Consider the following 15,929-nt stretch of genomic DNA (forward strand, 5'->3'; position numbering starts at 1 on the left):
TCCCTTTTCCCCTTGTGCTGGCATCTCTAACTCTTCTGATGATTACTCTGATTCATTTGAAGCCCTAAGTTTGCAAACCGGGACTAATGAGATTGGCACATTCCCTGGGAGCAAGGAAGAGGTCTAGATGAGAATTAGCATCCTTGTGTCAGGTTTCAGTATTCTTCCACTGCTTTGCCCCCACCTTCCTAGGAATCAGCTGCTCTAATTTTATTTTAAAAGAACGAGAGGCCTATATTCAAAATACTGTGGTAGTTTAGAGAACCCTGGCTGATGTCCAGAGGACATAACAGAGCTTAACTATCTTGCATAAGGGCAATGGGATTTACTTTGCATTATCTGCAGTAAATATGGATGTTCAAGAAAAGTAATAGGGACAAAGAGATGTGTATATTTTAATACTTCATTCTTGTGACTGGACATAGGACATTTTACCAGGGGATCTCCACGCTCCTTACAAAGGTGAAGTGGAAATATGTTTGAAACCTAATATATTGGGAGAAATAATCTAAGAACACTTCATTCTTATGTAAAGATTGCTTCTGTAATGCTGCCAAGGTCAGCAAGCCTTTGGATTATTTGTTTCACAATTGCCGGCAGTACTAGTTCAATCAACCTGCGCAGCTTTATCTTGCACACTTGACTACTCAGAAGCATTTTATAAAGGGCATTGCCAAGGATTTGTTCATAACTTTAAAATATTTTTTCTCCTGTAACGTTTAGAACGGTCCCTTGCAAGCTGTGCTCTGAACTCTTGTTTCCCTGCTGGCATTTTTTCCCCACTGCATCCATAAGCAAGAATGTCTGGTTCCTGGCTTTTTTTTTTTTTTTTTAACTTTACGGAACCAATCTGAATATTTTATACCCTACATAATTCTCAGCAGGAGACAGGAGTCACGCAAAGTTCAACTCAAACCATACTGCGGTGATTGAATATTTTCCCTGACTGCTGACTAATCATTGTCTTAAGTGAAATAAATTGGTATTATCATCAAAATTCCTGGTAGATAGGTCACAAGAGAAAAATGGTATCAAGTGGGCTTAGAGATTGCATTAGCCTTTTCCCACTGCTGGAATGGTCCATTCAATACAGTGTTAGTCTACTGGGTCTCTGAAGGATGCGGGAGACTTGTGTGCTTATTGCCACTCTTTGGTTAGACAGAGAAAATTAATGTTATCCAGTTGTTAACTTAGTACCTCCAAACTACTTAAAGTACTGCAAAAATGCAGTGTTTGTTGTTGTTGTTGTTTGTGAAAAAAGATGTATACAAGAAGTCTGAATAGGAGAAAGTTGATCCCAGATTGGACAACTGACTATGATTAATACTTTAATTTTTAAAAAATATTTTTTTTGAAAGGCAAAATTATGCATGGTGATATATTTTGTCCCAGAGGAATACATTTTTTTATTCGTGAAACAGAAAGTAAGAATTAATTTTGGTTTCACTGGTCTCCCTGGGCTTTGTTGTTGTTTTTGTTGTTGCTGTTGGTTTTTTTTTTTTTTTTTGCAATCATCTGATCAGGCATTGATCTTCCATGCATGTGCTTTACAAGGAATTACAACCAATTGACCTGTGGTAGTAGGGGATTCAGTATTTCTGTGTTTTGTGTATATGCAGCCAAAGGGAAGCGTAGAGCTTAAGATACTAAATACTGTACTGATATGTATTCCATAAATAGGTTGTTTGGGAGTTCTGTTCCTGTAATGAGCATTTCATAGGGTACATAAAAATTCCATTGTGAACCATCATACGGTTCACAATCAGCAACAGGCATAACATGACAGGGGAGAATGACAAACGATAGAAAGTTAGAAATGTAGAAGTATGAAGGTTACTTAAGTGAAGTAGATCTAGAACTTTCTGTGACGGAAACTAACATCACAGCCAGAACCTGTACAATAACTACATGATGAAACATATTCCATAAACAGGGTCTGGCGTATTTATACAAATTATACCCATGCATTAGCATGGCTATAATTACCAAATTCCTCTGTAAATTTAAACTCTAAAAAAATCCAAGGGCCAGCAGGTAAAGCAGAGAGTTTATAAACAACATTGGTGAATAAATGATAGGCTTGTACACATAGTTCTCGTCTGTGGATGCACCCCTGGAAACCTGAATTGCTTCTGGAAATGGAACTGGTGACTTAGAAGGATGTGTCTGTCGCTGAGCAGCCTTTGCTTAATCCATCACTGAGCAGCTTCCCGCTCTGATGTGGAGCTCTTCAGTGTGTGCATACACCTGACAGTTGAGAGAGGAACAGGAAAAAAAGGTTAATCAGAGACTATAGGGAAACCTCTGTACCTCAGAGTGCAAAGCATAGATAGTTCCACTATAACCAGCGCTCCTTCAAGATGGAGTGTTTCCTGGGAGTTCCTTCAGCTGCTGCTGACCTCAGGGAGTTCATAAAGCCTTGCAGTGATTTCCTGCACTGTGCATGCTAGGGTTGCTAAGTCAGTTGCACCTTCGCAGTGCAATATATTGCCACCCTCTTTCTCAGCTAAGTGCTTTTATTAATGTGGGATAATGAATGCAAACAGTAACATAAATCCAGTCTTCAGGTACCAATTTCTAAGAAATAGATGTGCCACAGAGTGTAATGCATATATAAGGTATTTCCTGCACCTAGAAACAGAGTTAGGTTGCAGCTTTGGCCTTCCACCTGCCAGAGGTTATGAATCTTCTACATGAGGATTGCTGTTGTCAAGTGCTGCGCTCCTACACCCACTGTGTAAACATATATGCCTGGCAGTTGACAATGCTTCAAAGCAGAGAGGCTGCTGATTTCTCTATAAGTTTGTGAGACTTGGAAATAATCCCTACTGGGGGGCAACCCTGGTAGGCAGCTGTGCACCATGCAGCTGCTTGCAGGCTTCACCCCTTTGCTTCTCAGTGGGATAGGTGAAGAGGAAAGGAGGAGTAAAAGCAAGACAACCTTGCGAGGTGAGAAGCAGAAGAGGAGAGAAACAAAGCAAAACAGAAGAAGTGATGCAGAGGCAATTGCACAGCACCTCCCATGATAGCCAGAACCTGAGCTGAAGATGGCCAACCTCCATAAAGCCCCCATTTCCCCTTTTTATTGCTGAGCGTGATAGAATTAGAAAATCATAGAATCATTAAGGTTGAAAGAGACCACTAAGGTCATCTAGTCTGGCCATAGATCCAGCCAGTCAAACCATGATGTTACAATGGGATAGGATATCTCTTTAGACAGTTTGGGTTATCTGCCTGGTTGTATCCCTTCCGAACTTCTTGCACGCTCTCTGTTCACTGGGATATGCAGAGCAAAAGAGAAGTCCTTGATGATCTGCAAACACTGTCAATCCATAGCTAAAACATCCCTGTGTTATCAGCGTAGTTTTGGTGACATATCTGAAACCCAGCACCATATGAGCTGCTGTGAAGAAAATTAACTCCATCCCAGCCACAACCAGTACAATTCGTATATTAAATGATCCTGAAGATCTGTTTGGGTTGGGTTGAATCTTAACAGTCTCTTAAAAAAGGTTTGCAGTAGTGTGTCTTAGTAGGTCTGACTGAGAGAAAAAAATATGCAGTGGATATTGCCATTTTACAAATTCACGAGTCACCGGTATTGTTTTCCTTTCCTAAAAATAGGAAATTAAAAGACCTAATTTTCATCTTTACATGCTTTTATATCACTCTGTCTGTAAAGGGACCTGAAAGTGGGTAAATTTTCTTATCTCAGAACAATATAATTTGATTTTATGTAAAAGATATCCCTCATCTAATATTAACTATTCTTTAAGTGTGTCTAGTTTGACTAATCCCAGAACAAGACAAGTCTTCAAAATACATAATAGTTTTATGAAAAAAATAAATTCCATGTTTTTGATCATAGCTTCTGAGCAATGTATTAGGTATCTCCTAGAGAGTAATCTTGTTGAAAAGTGAATGAAGTGGTTTAATTATACCTTTCTATGAAGGACGAATAACCTTGCCATAAAAAGACATTGTGCTGGCACGTAGGCTTCTATTACCTAATTCATTACCTTTCAATATTTAGTAGAGCAACCTGAAGATCTTTTTTTTTCTTAAAATAAATCAGTATGGAGAATTGAAGGAAAAGTGGAAAAACTGAAGTTTGCCTGAATTGGAGTGATAATTATATCATTTTCATTGGTGCTTAAGATGATATTAATTGCTGACATCAATAATGACACAAAGCCAGCTATCTATCTTTCATTATGATCTGAAGGATAAGTCTGTAAACCATCTATCTTAATACAGTCTCTTACAAACTGTCTTGCCCATCAGGGCACAAAAAAAGGTTCACGTGAATTTTGAAATATTTTGAAGGATGATATATTCAGAACTGTGTCAGAAAGAAAGGACTAATCTCTGCAAGTTAATTTTATTGCATCCTAATGAGTCTCAGTCTGCTAAAATGCTATGTCATTAGCAGGCATACAGCATTCTTGCCTAAAATGACAGCTGCATTTCATAATGCAGAAAATTTAATGCATTGCAGCTGAGTAGGAATGTTGTTTTACGCAAAACCAAATGGATAATTGAATTAAAGTGGAGCGCATGTTCTTATGGCGGATTGCTTTGTCTGCCGTGTTTACTTTAAATAGATATACAGAAGGTGGTTCAGACGTAGGGCACAGAGTAAAATTCTGTCTCATTCCAGAGTCTGGGCAGACAATCTAGGAACCATTAACACTGCGATAATAATGCTAAAGTGTGATAGGAGGGGTTAGAAAGGTCTGCTGGCCCTTTCCACAATACTGCATTTTGCCCAACAGTGGCACTGTCCTTTCAGGAAAAAGCTATAGAGCTGCTGTGCATAGTGCAGGGTCTATGTAGGTTCATGGTTATGGTGCAGAGGCAAATAAAAGTACAGCCTTTAGCGGGTAATGGTGAAGTAGAAATATTTCAGCACATTCTGTAATGATTCTATGCATACTGCTAAGCAACTGAATAAACACCTTCACTGGTAGTGGTATGTACAAGTTTTATTTAATTTAATAAGGAAGTAGTAAGTACAATCCTGAGATGCATAGGTTACACTCTTGCTGTAGCACCAGGGCCAGTCTGTGATTTCAGTGTCTTCAGTGTCTTTCAGAAGGAATAAAAGCAGAGCAGACTCAATCAGAAATCAAATTTCTGTCCTTTTGTTTTGTTTTTTTGTTTTTTTTTTGTTTTTTTTTTTTTTTGTATTAGTGTGTAACTTGTACTCTGCTAAGTAAATATGTAACGGTATTGCTCTGTGCTCAACATATATCTTCCTTCTCTATGTTCAGGGTCTGATATGAACAATCCAGTAAAAAATAACTCATTTCTAGGGATTAATAGTTTGTAAGCCTCTTAACCTCTCTTAGTTACCCATTAGGTACCCATGTGGTACTATGTAGTGAACTGGATTCTGTTACTTCATGTGCATCGTAAATAATATTGTTTGCTAAGCAGCAGTCATGTGCATGGTTATGTGGAACTTGCTAAAGACCATGAGAGACGGAAGAGGCAGGTGTAGCTGGAAGTATTTGGTCCCCACACTTTGCATACAGGTGGTGCTTGGAGGCATAGAAGGGGAGAAATCAGCTTGGCACTCACTGCATTCGGAGTTTTGAGAAGTAAACATTTTTGCTAGAGATATAAGCAGCTGAAAACCACTGCCAGACAATAAGCCTGGAACTCATGCTGCTTTTTCACTGCACATTTGTTTTGAGGAACTCCTCTAGCCAAGAACAAAGAGAAGATAGCAGCTGTTGTAAGGCCATGTAGAACTGTGCACAGCCAGCGGCCCGGGCTTGGAAAGGCTGTTCTGTAGGAGAGTTAGGCAACTGAGAGCCACCCTCTGTGTAGCAGCATGTTTTCAGCATGAAAAGCTTCCCACTAGCCTGAATTCACGTTGAATAAGTATAAGATAAGTAGGGATAAGACTCTGCACAAGTCCAAGATGGGGATGAAAACTTCTGGATCCTGAACTGTAAAAGAGAAGCAGACTGTGCTCCAAAATCTGGATTAGATTTTATGAAGGAAAAACCACAAAAATTAACAACTGCTGTATTTCTTGAGCAGCAGAAAGTACTCTGAGTTCCTACTGGCTAGAGCAGCCCTGTGTTTGAGTGCATCCTAAATGGTGTCTGTTTACCAAGTAAGCACGTAATTTATAGATAGTACAGGATATTCTTTTAAAAGTAATTTCTTATTTTACTGAAAAATATTAGTGCTTTGCTAATTAAAAAAAAAAAAAGATAAATTGTAAACTGTTTCCTATAATGCCTTTCTTCATTACTTTATTTTAATAAGACACTTTCTTATGTCGAAAGTTTTGGCAAAATAGTATGAATATAGGTGGAAATAAAACCGTTAATTTTTGCATAGCTGAAGTTCTCAGCCCAGTCATAATTCAGAGCAAATGTATGGCTGTTACGACGTGTTAGTGTTACCAATTTCCCAGAAAAGATTTTCCCCTAAAAATTCTTCTGATATAGTTTGATCCGGAGTTACCTTTTCAAAAAATGTTGTGACACAGAGAAAATTTTTGCTGGATGAGTTTTGAAGTCAAATTTAAAATAATTTAATCTTCTTTTTCTTTGGCAGAGTATCAAGAAGAAAAACACAAGTAAACAAGAGATGAGCACATACCTGCGGTTCATAGTCTCTCGTATGAAGGAGCGGGTGAGTCTGAAACAGGGAAGCTTAGCAAAGTGTTGTGTGCTGTAGGGGACGCAGTGCAGCTGGCCATGTGCGACTGTGCTGGAAGAAGGCCTACAAGAGTGTTGTTTTACTTCTCTTGTCATAAGCTGTGCGTGTATTTCAACAAATGCTTATCATGTCTGCTTGCTAAGATTAATATAACTGTGGCAGCAACGGTTTAAACGATGGGCCTGTAGCCCTTTTGAAACTGATGTTTTTCAGGTTTGAGATGCATGTGATGTGTAAGATTGTTGATCTGCAGTTGGGCCTTGTCTATTCTCCACTTGAATATTCCAAGCTGTTGCAATTTTTTAATCTTTTGTTTGTGTTTCAAGCAGATTCTCAGTCCAATAACTTGTACTGTCTCATGGTCCTTTCAGGCTATAGATCTAAACAAGAAAGGGAAGGACAACAAACACCCAATGTATAGAAGGCTGGTACACTCAGCTGTTGATGTTCCTACTATACAGGAGGTAGAGTGCTTTGCTTTCTAACTTCCACACTGTTTGGGCATCTTTTAACACTGAAGATAAACCTTAAGAACTAAAGCACAAATCCTGTTTAATTCTCCTTATGATGAGTATTTCAGCATTGTATCGAGCATTGAATATAGGAGCTGAAAATTTCATACTTTTCCTTATAAATAGGTAACCAAGTGAAAACATCTTGAGTGGTGCCTGGTTTTCAGACATCACAGAGTATTCTCATTTCCTTCCATATTAAGATTTTACTAGGAGCTTCTGGTAGCTGAAATCATTTTTAAAAAGTATGCTTTATCTAAGTCATTGAATATGGTCTTTATTGCCTGTGTTTGCGTATATGGCCCAACGTTTTTGACAATATTCCAGTTTTAACCATTGAGGCATTGTGTAGATGTCAAGTTTAGAAACATCTGAATGATTCGTAAAGAACCAATCATTTTGTTGATCACAAAAAAACAAGACTCACTTAACATCTGTTTTGCATTAATTGTTCCAAGAATAAAGTTCTAGTATGTTCTCATTTTTTTTTCTGAACAAAAGGTCTGATTGTGACTCATGTAAATCAACTGCACATGACTAAACTGGATAGCATATCATTTTATTTATTGCTGCAACTCGATTGCTATGACATGTTAACATACTTTATCCTTTACAACCATGGATGTAACAAACCTTTGCTTTATTATTGTTATTGAAATACATGGATAAACAATAGCTAGGCTGACAATTTTGGAGGCATCCATTATGGTTTGGATTGAAGTGCCAGCAACAGTGGTTGAAACTGAAAATAGGTCAGGTTTCCCTTTCACTGTGTCTCCCACTTCCACAGAGGGTCCTTTTGGCCTTGTTAACATCCTAGGAATTGAAGACATTTTGTTTGATGGTTGGAATTTTCATAGATGTTCTTCAAAGAGCATAACAGAAGAGACTGCATTCCTTACTAGAAAAAAAGATCTTTCTAGGTAAATGAACTGCATGGCTCCCTGTGGGCTTTTGTTGCGAGTTTGGAAGACTAAGGCAATCAGCCTTCATCAGAAAACACTCACTGTCAAGTGAAAATCCTAGAAGTATAAAAGCAGTCAAGATCGATTTGAAACTGGCATGTATTTTAAGGTATAAAATCTTCACCTCAGAGAATATACCTTTATTTGAGCAAGCATTCTGGATCACATCTTACTACTCCAGATTTACCCTGTTATAACCAAGAGGGTTGTTGTTTTGAACTTAATCAAACATTAAAACACGTATTATACTGCTGAGCACTGCATGAAGGAACCAACACAGCTAACACAGCCAACACAGTTCAGGTGCCAACAAACCATGTCAAACAGCTGTAAGTATTACTTCTGTATGCTGGAAAGGCAGTGTCTGATCTGTATTGCATAATGCAGATTTCCATGAAGGCTTTTTTGCATAAAACAGGTACAGCACTTTGGCAGTTTTTTCACAATCCTGTTTTCTTTTGCATAGAAAGTAAATGAAGGAAAGTACAGGAGTTATGAGGAGTTCAAAGCAGATGCACAGCTGCTTCTACACAACACAGTGATTTTCTATGGAGGTAAAGTGCTACATTTACTACTTGCATTATTTGATTTATCTTTATCAGTAGGAAGCTCACAAGTTCAGGATTGATTTTGGTATTTGATAATCTTAAATTTAGATGAAGTTATTTGAAAGCCCTTACAGATCAAAGTAAGGTACAAGAGGACTTGGTTGACTGCAGAGCCTGTTCTTCCCCACCTGCTACATGCCTATTTTCATCCTCCCTGCTAAGCCTGTCAGTGGGAATTCACAACTTTGCCATCCTATTTCATCTGCAACCTAAGCCACAAGTTAATCTATACTACAGATTTCTTCCAGAATACATGTATTGCACCAGAGTGGACAGAGGTACAGTTTCTGATGTGCTGTGTCAGCAGAAACATTGGCAAAATCTGCCTTATTGCAACAGCACATACAGCTACATCCCCTTAAAAATACTGGTGCCATCAGAAAGAAAGACCATCAGAAAAGCTGCCAGCCACTGTGAGGGTATTTAGTCATTGTTCAATATGATGTGACAATATAGCTGGAAGGGAAAAACACCACCACCACTTCTAGAAGTCATAGCCAGGTCCACTAACAAGGTTCTCCAGAGCTGTCTTTTCAGGAAGGGTGTGGTTTGTGGTTCTCCCACACAGACAGCTCAGGGGAACTGGGAGAAGGCTGGGACCAGGCTGTGTAGTGTCACATAACCCACACTGTCACTAGCAGGAAGAGATGTGAGTGTGCTAATAAAGAAATACGCAAGTGTCAAGGGAGACCTATAGTGATAAACAGTTTCTGAAGCATTACTCTGAGCAGAAATACTTAGGAGATTGTACCTGTGTTCATTCCAGTGGTGACTGCAGAGAACCATGTTTTAGGGCAATCGTTAAGACATTAGCAGAGAAAGAGACTGGATCCATATTAAGAGCAACTGTGTCTTGCTGCTGCTGCTCCTCGGATTTATATTTGTATTGTTTGGTTTAAAAGCTCCCAACAGTGTTTTTGCATTATAAACATAAAAAAGCAAACAAATATAGAACTGATCATTAGAAAATTTTAAATGGAAGGGTTATGCAAGTGGCTGAATTATGTTTTGCATTCTAAAGCAAGACAATTACAGCATGGAAGTCATAGCAGCTGCAAATCTTTGTGAGCACAGTGATCATACTGTGATTGTTCATGGCATTTATTTTTAATTTATAGCGGACAGTGAACAAGCTGACATAGCGAGGATGCTTTACAAAGACACATGTCATGAAGTAAGTAGCACCAAGTAACCAAGATATAGACATGCTATTTAGTTTTTGCTTTAGAATGTAAGAGAATGATACTTCCTATTGCAGAAACAAGGATGTGAAATTCTAGCTTCTGATTCAGAGTTGCTTTTCCATTTTTTTTGCAACTAGACTATCATTTGGATAAAATTATGTTTTATTTTTGAAATAATATAGTAATACATGATTGGACTAGAAATAATTGTACTTGCTTGTATAATTTCAATCTGAAGTGGGATTCCAACCAATTGACCTTGAAACATCTATCAATATTCAAAGGAGACCAAGAAGTAAAAATGAGGTAGCTGTCACGTTTGCTCAGTAGAATTTTTTCTTTCAAAATGTGCTTTAAATTTTGATGAATTTAAAGAACTATGCATTTTAGCTTTAATAAATCATTAAGTGTTCAATTAAGCCCTTCCCCCGTGTTTTTTGAAAGTATGAATAATGTTTCTGCATCTTGTCTTTCATCTGCTCTTAAGACATCTCATTTTCATACCTCATTGCACAGAAGTAACTCCACCCAATTAGCAAGCAGGACTGAAAAATTCGGCACTTAAGACAGAGTTATACTACTGAGCTCATACAAATAGGATTTTTGGAGCTTATTTATATCTGTTTTTGTTTTTCAGCTGGATGAACTGCAGCTTTGCAAGAACTGTTTCTATTTGTCAAATGCACGACCTGACAATTGGTTCTGCTATCCTTGTGTATGTTGCTGACACATATTTTTATTTGTTTGTTTTTCTGTATAAATACCTGCAGTTTTGATCTCATTGATACAATGAATATTCCATTTCAGTAAGCGTGTTTCAAATGTATGATTAAGACTCTCTTAAGTCTAGATATTTAACACAAGCGAAATGTTGGTCGACATGCAAAGCTGTAACAATACATGTAATAAACGTGATTATCAGATGGTTACAGCACTTTCAGAAGAAAATAAGGAGCTTACAGAAATAAAACTTTATTCTAGAAAAGTACAAAGACAAGTTTAATTTTGGGGATGTTTAAGATACCTGTTTTCAATAGACAGTTATACTCTTTTCAGACATAGTCTTTTTTTGAAGGTGATCCAAGTGATAAATCTTACAGAGAAATATGTATAATAAGAAGATAAAAATGAAATCAAGCATTAGATATAAACAGCAACCGTATTCTTAAGATACTAGTATAGCATTACAGTAAAATATTTGTGGTAAAAATTAATGTAATGCTTCCTATCCAATAATAAATGCAACATTTTTTTCCAGATACCTAATCATGAGTTGGTTTGGGCCAAAATGAAAGGCTTTGGGTTTTGGCCAGCCAAAGTCATGCAGAAAGAGGACAATCAAGTTGATGTTCGCTTTTTTGGTCATCACCACCAAAGGTAATTTATTAATTCCATGTGCTGCTTTTTAAAAACAATACTTAGAAGAGTTTATCACATCTATGATGTTGTGAATCCTGGCTCAGCTAGTTGCAAGCCAGTTGTTTCAGAAAATTTAAAGCTCAGTCTAACACACCCAAAGTTGCCAAATAGCTCAGAAATTCCCTTTCCACGGTTGCAATAGAGTTGTTACGTAATGCCATTTTAATTAAAGAAAGCAAATGAACTTCTGTGCAGATAACTGTTTTTTCAAAGCAGTAACAATCATCTGCTAATCCAATCCAAGGTAAAAATTGGACAGAAATGTTCTCGTACTACTGACAGTGTTGACTTTGTGCAGTGTTCTCTTCTGAGCAATCACACTGTGGTTTTTGTTTTGTTTTAGCAATATAATATACATCACAAATATTTCTGTTTCACTGCTAGAACATTGATGGAATTCCTGCTGTGAGCTGGTTGGCAGTTTCAGAGAATAACTCTTTACTCTGGAAACTTCACAATTTTTACTTCCAGATCCACTTGTTTGTTCAGTGTTTGGGGAAGGCTATAGTAGGGTTGCTACAGTGGATGTACTGATTTTTTTTTTTACTGTTTAATTTGTATGCCTATATGTGAGCAGAGGCATACAAATATTTGCAAATTAATGCATGTTTTTTTGGGAAAGTGTATATTTTGAAGCATCCCAAAAGGTCTAGAGAATTCAGTAACAGTATTCTATGAAACTGTTTATTTAAATTGCTTTTGATTTAAGTTTAACATGTTTTAATTTGTTCCATGAACTACCAAGATTTCCTGATAGGTATTAAGTGGATACAGCACCTTTATTTGTGTCACAGTAAAAGAATGATTGTCTTTGAATCTGTTGCAGCTTTCCTCAGTAGTAGTTTTGGCATTAAGTTCACAAAGCTTCAAACTATTTAAGAAAGTAGCATGACTTGGATGAGGTACTTGCAACTTTTCTGAAGTGTGTGCTGGTAGAAAAGGCGGAATAGATTTTGCTAGAGTGTCCTTCCTTGGTTAATGTGCTGGACTTGAAAAATGGAAGGCCAGATTCCCACTAGGTATAAATTAGAATTGTTTCTCTAACTTCACTAAGTGATCTTTATATTACAATAATTGAGAATCTGACCGTGGACATTTAATTTATTACATTATTTACTCTTTTATGTAGATGTGCAGGGCAGTAACACTTTTTCTTTCATATCCAGCGCTGCTTAGTGTAACCTTTCAAAATGTCAAAAGCTGCCCATCTTTCTCTATGAGGACTATCTCTGAAAATGCTGAAGTACTTTTGGAACCAGGTCACTGGTATGAATTCAGCCCAAAAGAGCATGACAGTCTCTGTCAGAATTCAGTCCTGATAGACAGGAGCTTAAGCCACAAAGTATCTGTATTCAAAGTGATAATTTGGTTCATGCCTTGCTGATTTTAGGAAAGAGGTCAAGGGCTAAACTGGATTAGCAAATATATCTTCAGTAAAGATGTTTCTGTGTCTGACAGGGCATTTAGCAAGAGAGCAGGCAGCTGATGGGTCTCCTTTTGGTGTTAGGAGATGTTTGTGGATCATCAAAAGCAAGAGAGACTTTCAGCATGCACAGCTAATAAGTGCTTATAATAACATTAATGTCTAATTTGTCACATTTTTCAAATGTGTTGTTAAGCGTAGGAAGATTCTGTGTAAATAGAAATTGTCAGCTATTGGCCACTCTGAAAAACTGCTTTTGAAGTCCATTTTTTAAGTAAAGATTTCTCATCCATATTTAATGTTTCTGAACCTGTTTTTTGAATTCAACAGGGCCTGGATCCCCTCTGAAAACATCCAGGATATCACAGTTAACATCCATCGGCTGCACGTGAAACGCAGCATGGGGTGGAAGAAGGCCTGTGATGAGCTGGAGCTGCACCAGCGATTTCTTCGTGAGGGGAGATTCTGGAAATCAAAGAATGAGGATAAAGGGGAAGAGGAGGCAGAGTCAAGTATCTCCTCCACCAGCAATGAGCAGGTGAGTGCCACCACGATGTTCGCAGCTAGGGAAATTTATTAGAGGATAGGGTACAAACATGACATACCTGTGATTAATCTACTTTTACGTTAGCCTTGTGCTCTGTCTGCAGTTTTATGGTGACTCTAAGTGGATTCAAAGACTTATTTTCCCCATGTTTGGTAGCTTAGCGATAGCAAGAATATAAAGTTTTTCTCTTCCCTCTTTTTCTTGAGAAAAAGAGAAGTTTCAAAATGTTTGTCACCTACAGCACCTTGATGAGAACAGTCCAAGATTTCTAAAGTTGAACAGGCATGTTCAAGTTAAATGTCATGGATATCAGATGGACGGCAGCACTGCCTTCCTGAACTCTCATCAAGGGGCAGCCCTGTAGCTGCTCAGCCTTTTCACAGCTGGAGTGCGTTCACTTGGGACTGTATTCTGTGTTACAGAACCCTGAGCAACACCAACCATGACACTGTTAGAAAGTCCAAGTAAAGTTAGGTGCAAACTTTGCACTTCAGGAGCGTGTGACCAGCAACTAATTAAAGTAATTCCAAAACAATTCTGCAGAATAAGAAAGATTATATTGCTTTAACAAATCTGAAATGCACAGAGGGATAAGATAGAAAACTTTGCGCTGGAAATTCCCTTATCAAAGCTGGGCCTTGCTAGTCATTTGCTGTCCAAGAGGATGTTTTATATTCACTATCACTGACTTGGCAGGAAGGTTTTCATAGCTTGCAGGACGCTTCACTGTATTTTTGGCAAGCTCTTCCCTGGCAACATCTTCTTTCCTTATTTGAAACCACCAACCTCTCTCTAAATCTGTATTTTAAAAGTTCAGTGTGTTTTGACCTTCTTCCCTGCCTTTCTTTCCCTTTAGTCAAACAGGTCTATTATCTAATTTTGTGGCTAAAAACTTACTGCTTATAAAACTGGATGTTGCTTTAAGGGGATGCGTCTTACCAAACATTTTTTCTTTTTTTTTGCCTGGTTTACCTAGCTAACCGTTTGTAGCCCCTTTTATTTAATTTTGTATATACAGTCATGCAACAGCATAGAATGAAATAAAAAAACAGTCACAAATAAAATTTATGACAGGTAACAGTTTCCCCAGTTCTTCAGGTTTTAAAGTGTCCATTTGCCTATTTTCTATCGCATCTCACCTGTTCATCCTTCACTTGATTAATGCTTATACCTGCTTCATTGGTTTCCCAAACAGAGGAATGTAAGAATAGCCATCAAACTCAGAGCTTTAAAGCAATCTGCAATATTCTTGTACTGGGGCTAGATAGTACCGGATGCTTCAAAGACTTCACTGTAAGGAATTGTAAGATAATATACTATACCATTCACTTAGATCTTACTTTTTTTTCTATTTGATAGAGATTGGGGATTTTTTTAAGGCGTGATGTGTTAATAACCCTTCAGGTATACAATAATAATCAATTATAGCAAGTCTCAGCAATCTTACTGCCTTTCTTTATACATGTTTTCTTTGTGATAGTTGTTGCTTTCTGGCTTCAACAAGATCTGCTACCTTATTATGGGTTGCTGATATCAGAGTGTTCCAGAAAACAAAGGTTTGAATTTGCATGTGAAATGAAGCAAAGAATGATTACAGATATTTTTGAAAATACATAACTGAATTTTAGAACTTGTTTGTGAGTTTTGTTCCTTTATCAGATTATAGTTATCACTGGTAATGGAGAAAGTTTACTGTGTGCATTTGTCATTTAAGAACCGTATTCAACTTTCTGTTTGCTAAATTCAGTAATTGCAGATAAACACAAGGAAAACACACATCATTCATGTTACAATGAATGCTACTCATATGAACTATTGTTTGGAATGATTCAGCTTTCTTTTCATAACGTTCACAGCTGAAGGTTACTCAGGAACCAAGAGCAAAGAAAGGACGACGTAACCAGAGTATGGAACTCAAAAAAGAAGTAAGTAACCTCAATTACGTGTTTGCAGAGATAGCAACATACAACAAGTCTGAAGTTGTCGTAGACGCACCTTCGGATTCTTTCACTTTTTACTGATTTTATAGTGTTCATCTTAGAAATTTGAGCCCCATAGCTTGGTCTTCCTTGCTAACAAACATAATCATACGTGCCATATTCAAGCCACTGGTATCATTATGGTGATATTCTGTATCATGAATAAATCCACTGTGAGTCTACAAGATTTTTTTAGAGCCAATTCTACTAGCTAAGTAAATCTACAAGCAAAAGCAATTCAGAAGTATTTTGCAAGATCAAGACTATTAAGTTCATAAAATATCATAACCAGACTTGCCCACGGAACTTCCTGACTTGTCTATCTACCTCACACACTGAATGAATTGGGGGAAACATTAATCCATGGCCATGTAACTACGGAACTGTGTTATTATCCTTGTACACAAGGGGGCAGTTGCTTAGGCAGTCATAAATCTAGTGTTAGTCTCAATTTCCAAGTGTTTTCTTGTCCTTGTTTCAGCTGCATGATAAACAGTAAGAAAAAGTTGCACATATGCACGGGACTCAGGATGCCTCTACAGAGGAGGGTTCAGGTATTTCAGCATCAGAGCTATGTGGGATGGCTCTGCTGCCTGAAATACAGATATTGC

The 15,929-nt window shown here is 37.6% G+C and overlaps 1 protein-coding gene across 6 annotated transcripts in view; it reads left to right on the forward strand.

Annotated features, from left to right (window-relative positions):
- Nucleotides 1-15,929, forward strand: part of ZMYND11 (zinc finger MYND-type containing 11) — a 103,324-nt gene that overhangs the window by 77,544 nt on the left and 9,851 nt on the right. For all 6 annotated transcript variants that reach the window (XM_021385385.1, XM_021385384.1, XM_021385387.1 and 3 more), the window contains 8 exons: nucleotides 6,577-6,654; nucleotides 7,053-7,145; nucleotides 8,625-8,712; nucleotides 9,885-9,940; nucleotides 10,588-10,665; nucleotides 11,209-11,327; nucleotides 13,123-13,330; nucleotides 15,196-15,264. In XM_021385385.1, the coding sequence (XP_021241060.1) occupies nucleotides 6,577-6,654; nucleotides 7,053-7,145; nucleotides 8,625-8,712; nucleotides 9,885-9,940; nucleotides 10,588-10,665; nucleotides 11,209-11,327; nucleotides 13,123-13,330; nucleotides 15,196-15,264 (789 nt within the window). The remainder of the gene's footprint in view (nucleotides 1-6,576; nucleotides 6,655-7,052; nucleotides 7,146-8,624; nucleotides 8,713-9,884; nucleotides 9,941-10,587; nucleotides 10,666-11,208; nucleotides 11,328-13,122; nucleotides 13,331-15,195; nucleotides 15,265-15,929) is intronic.

This window comes from Numida meleagris, chromosome 2 (assembly GCF_002078875.1).
Source record: "Numida meleagris isolate 19003 breed g44 Domestic line chromosome 2, NumMel1.0, whole genome shotgun sequence".
NCBI classification, from domain to species: Eukaryota; Metazoa; Chordata; class Aves; order Galliformes; family Numididae; genus Numida; species Numida meleagris.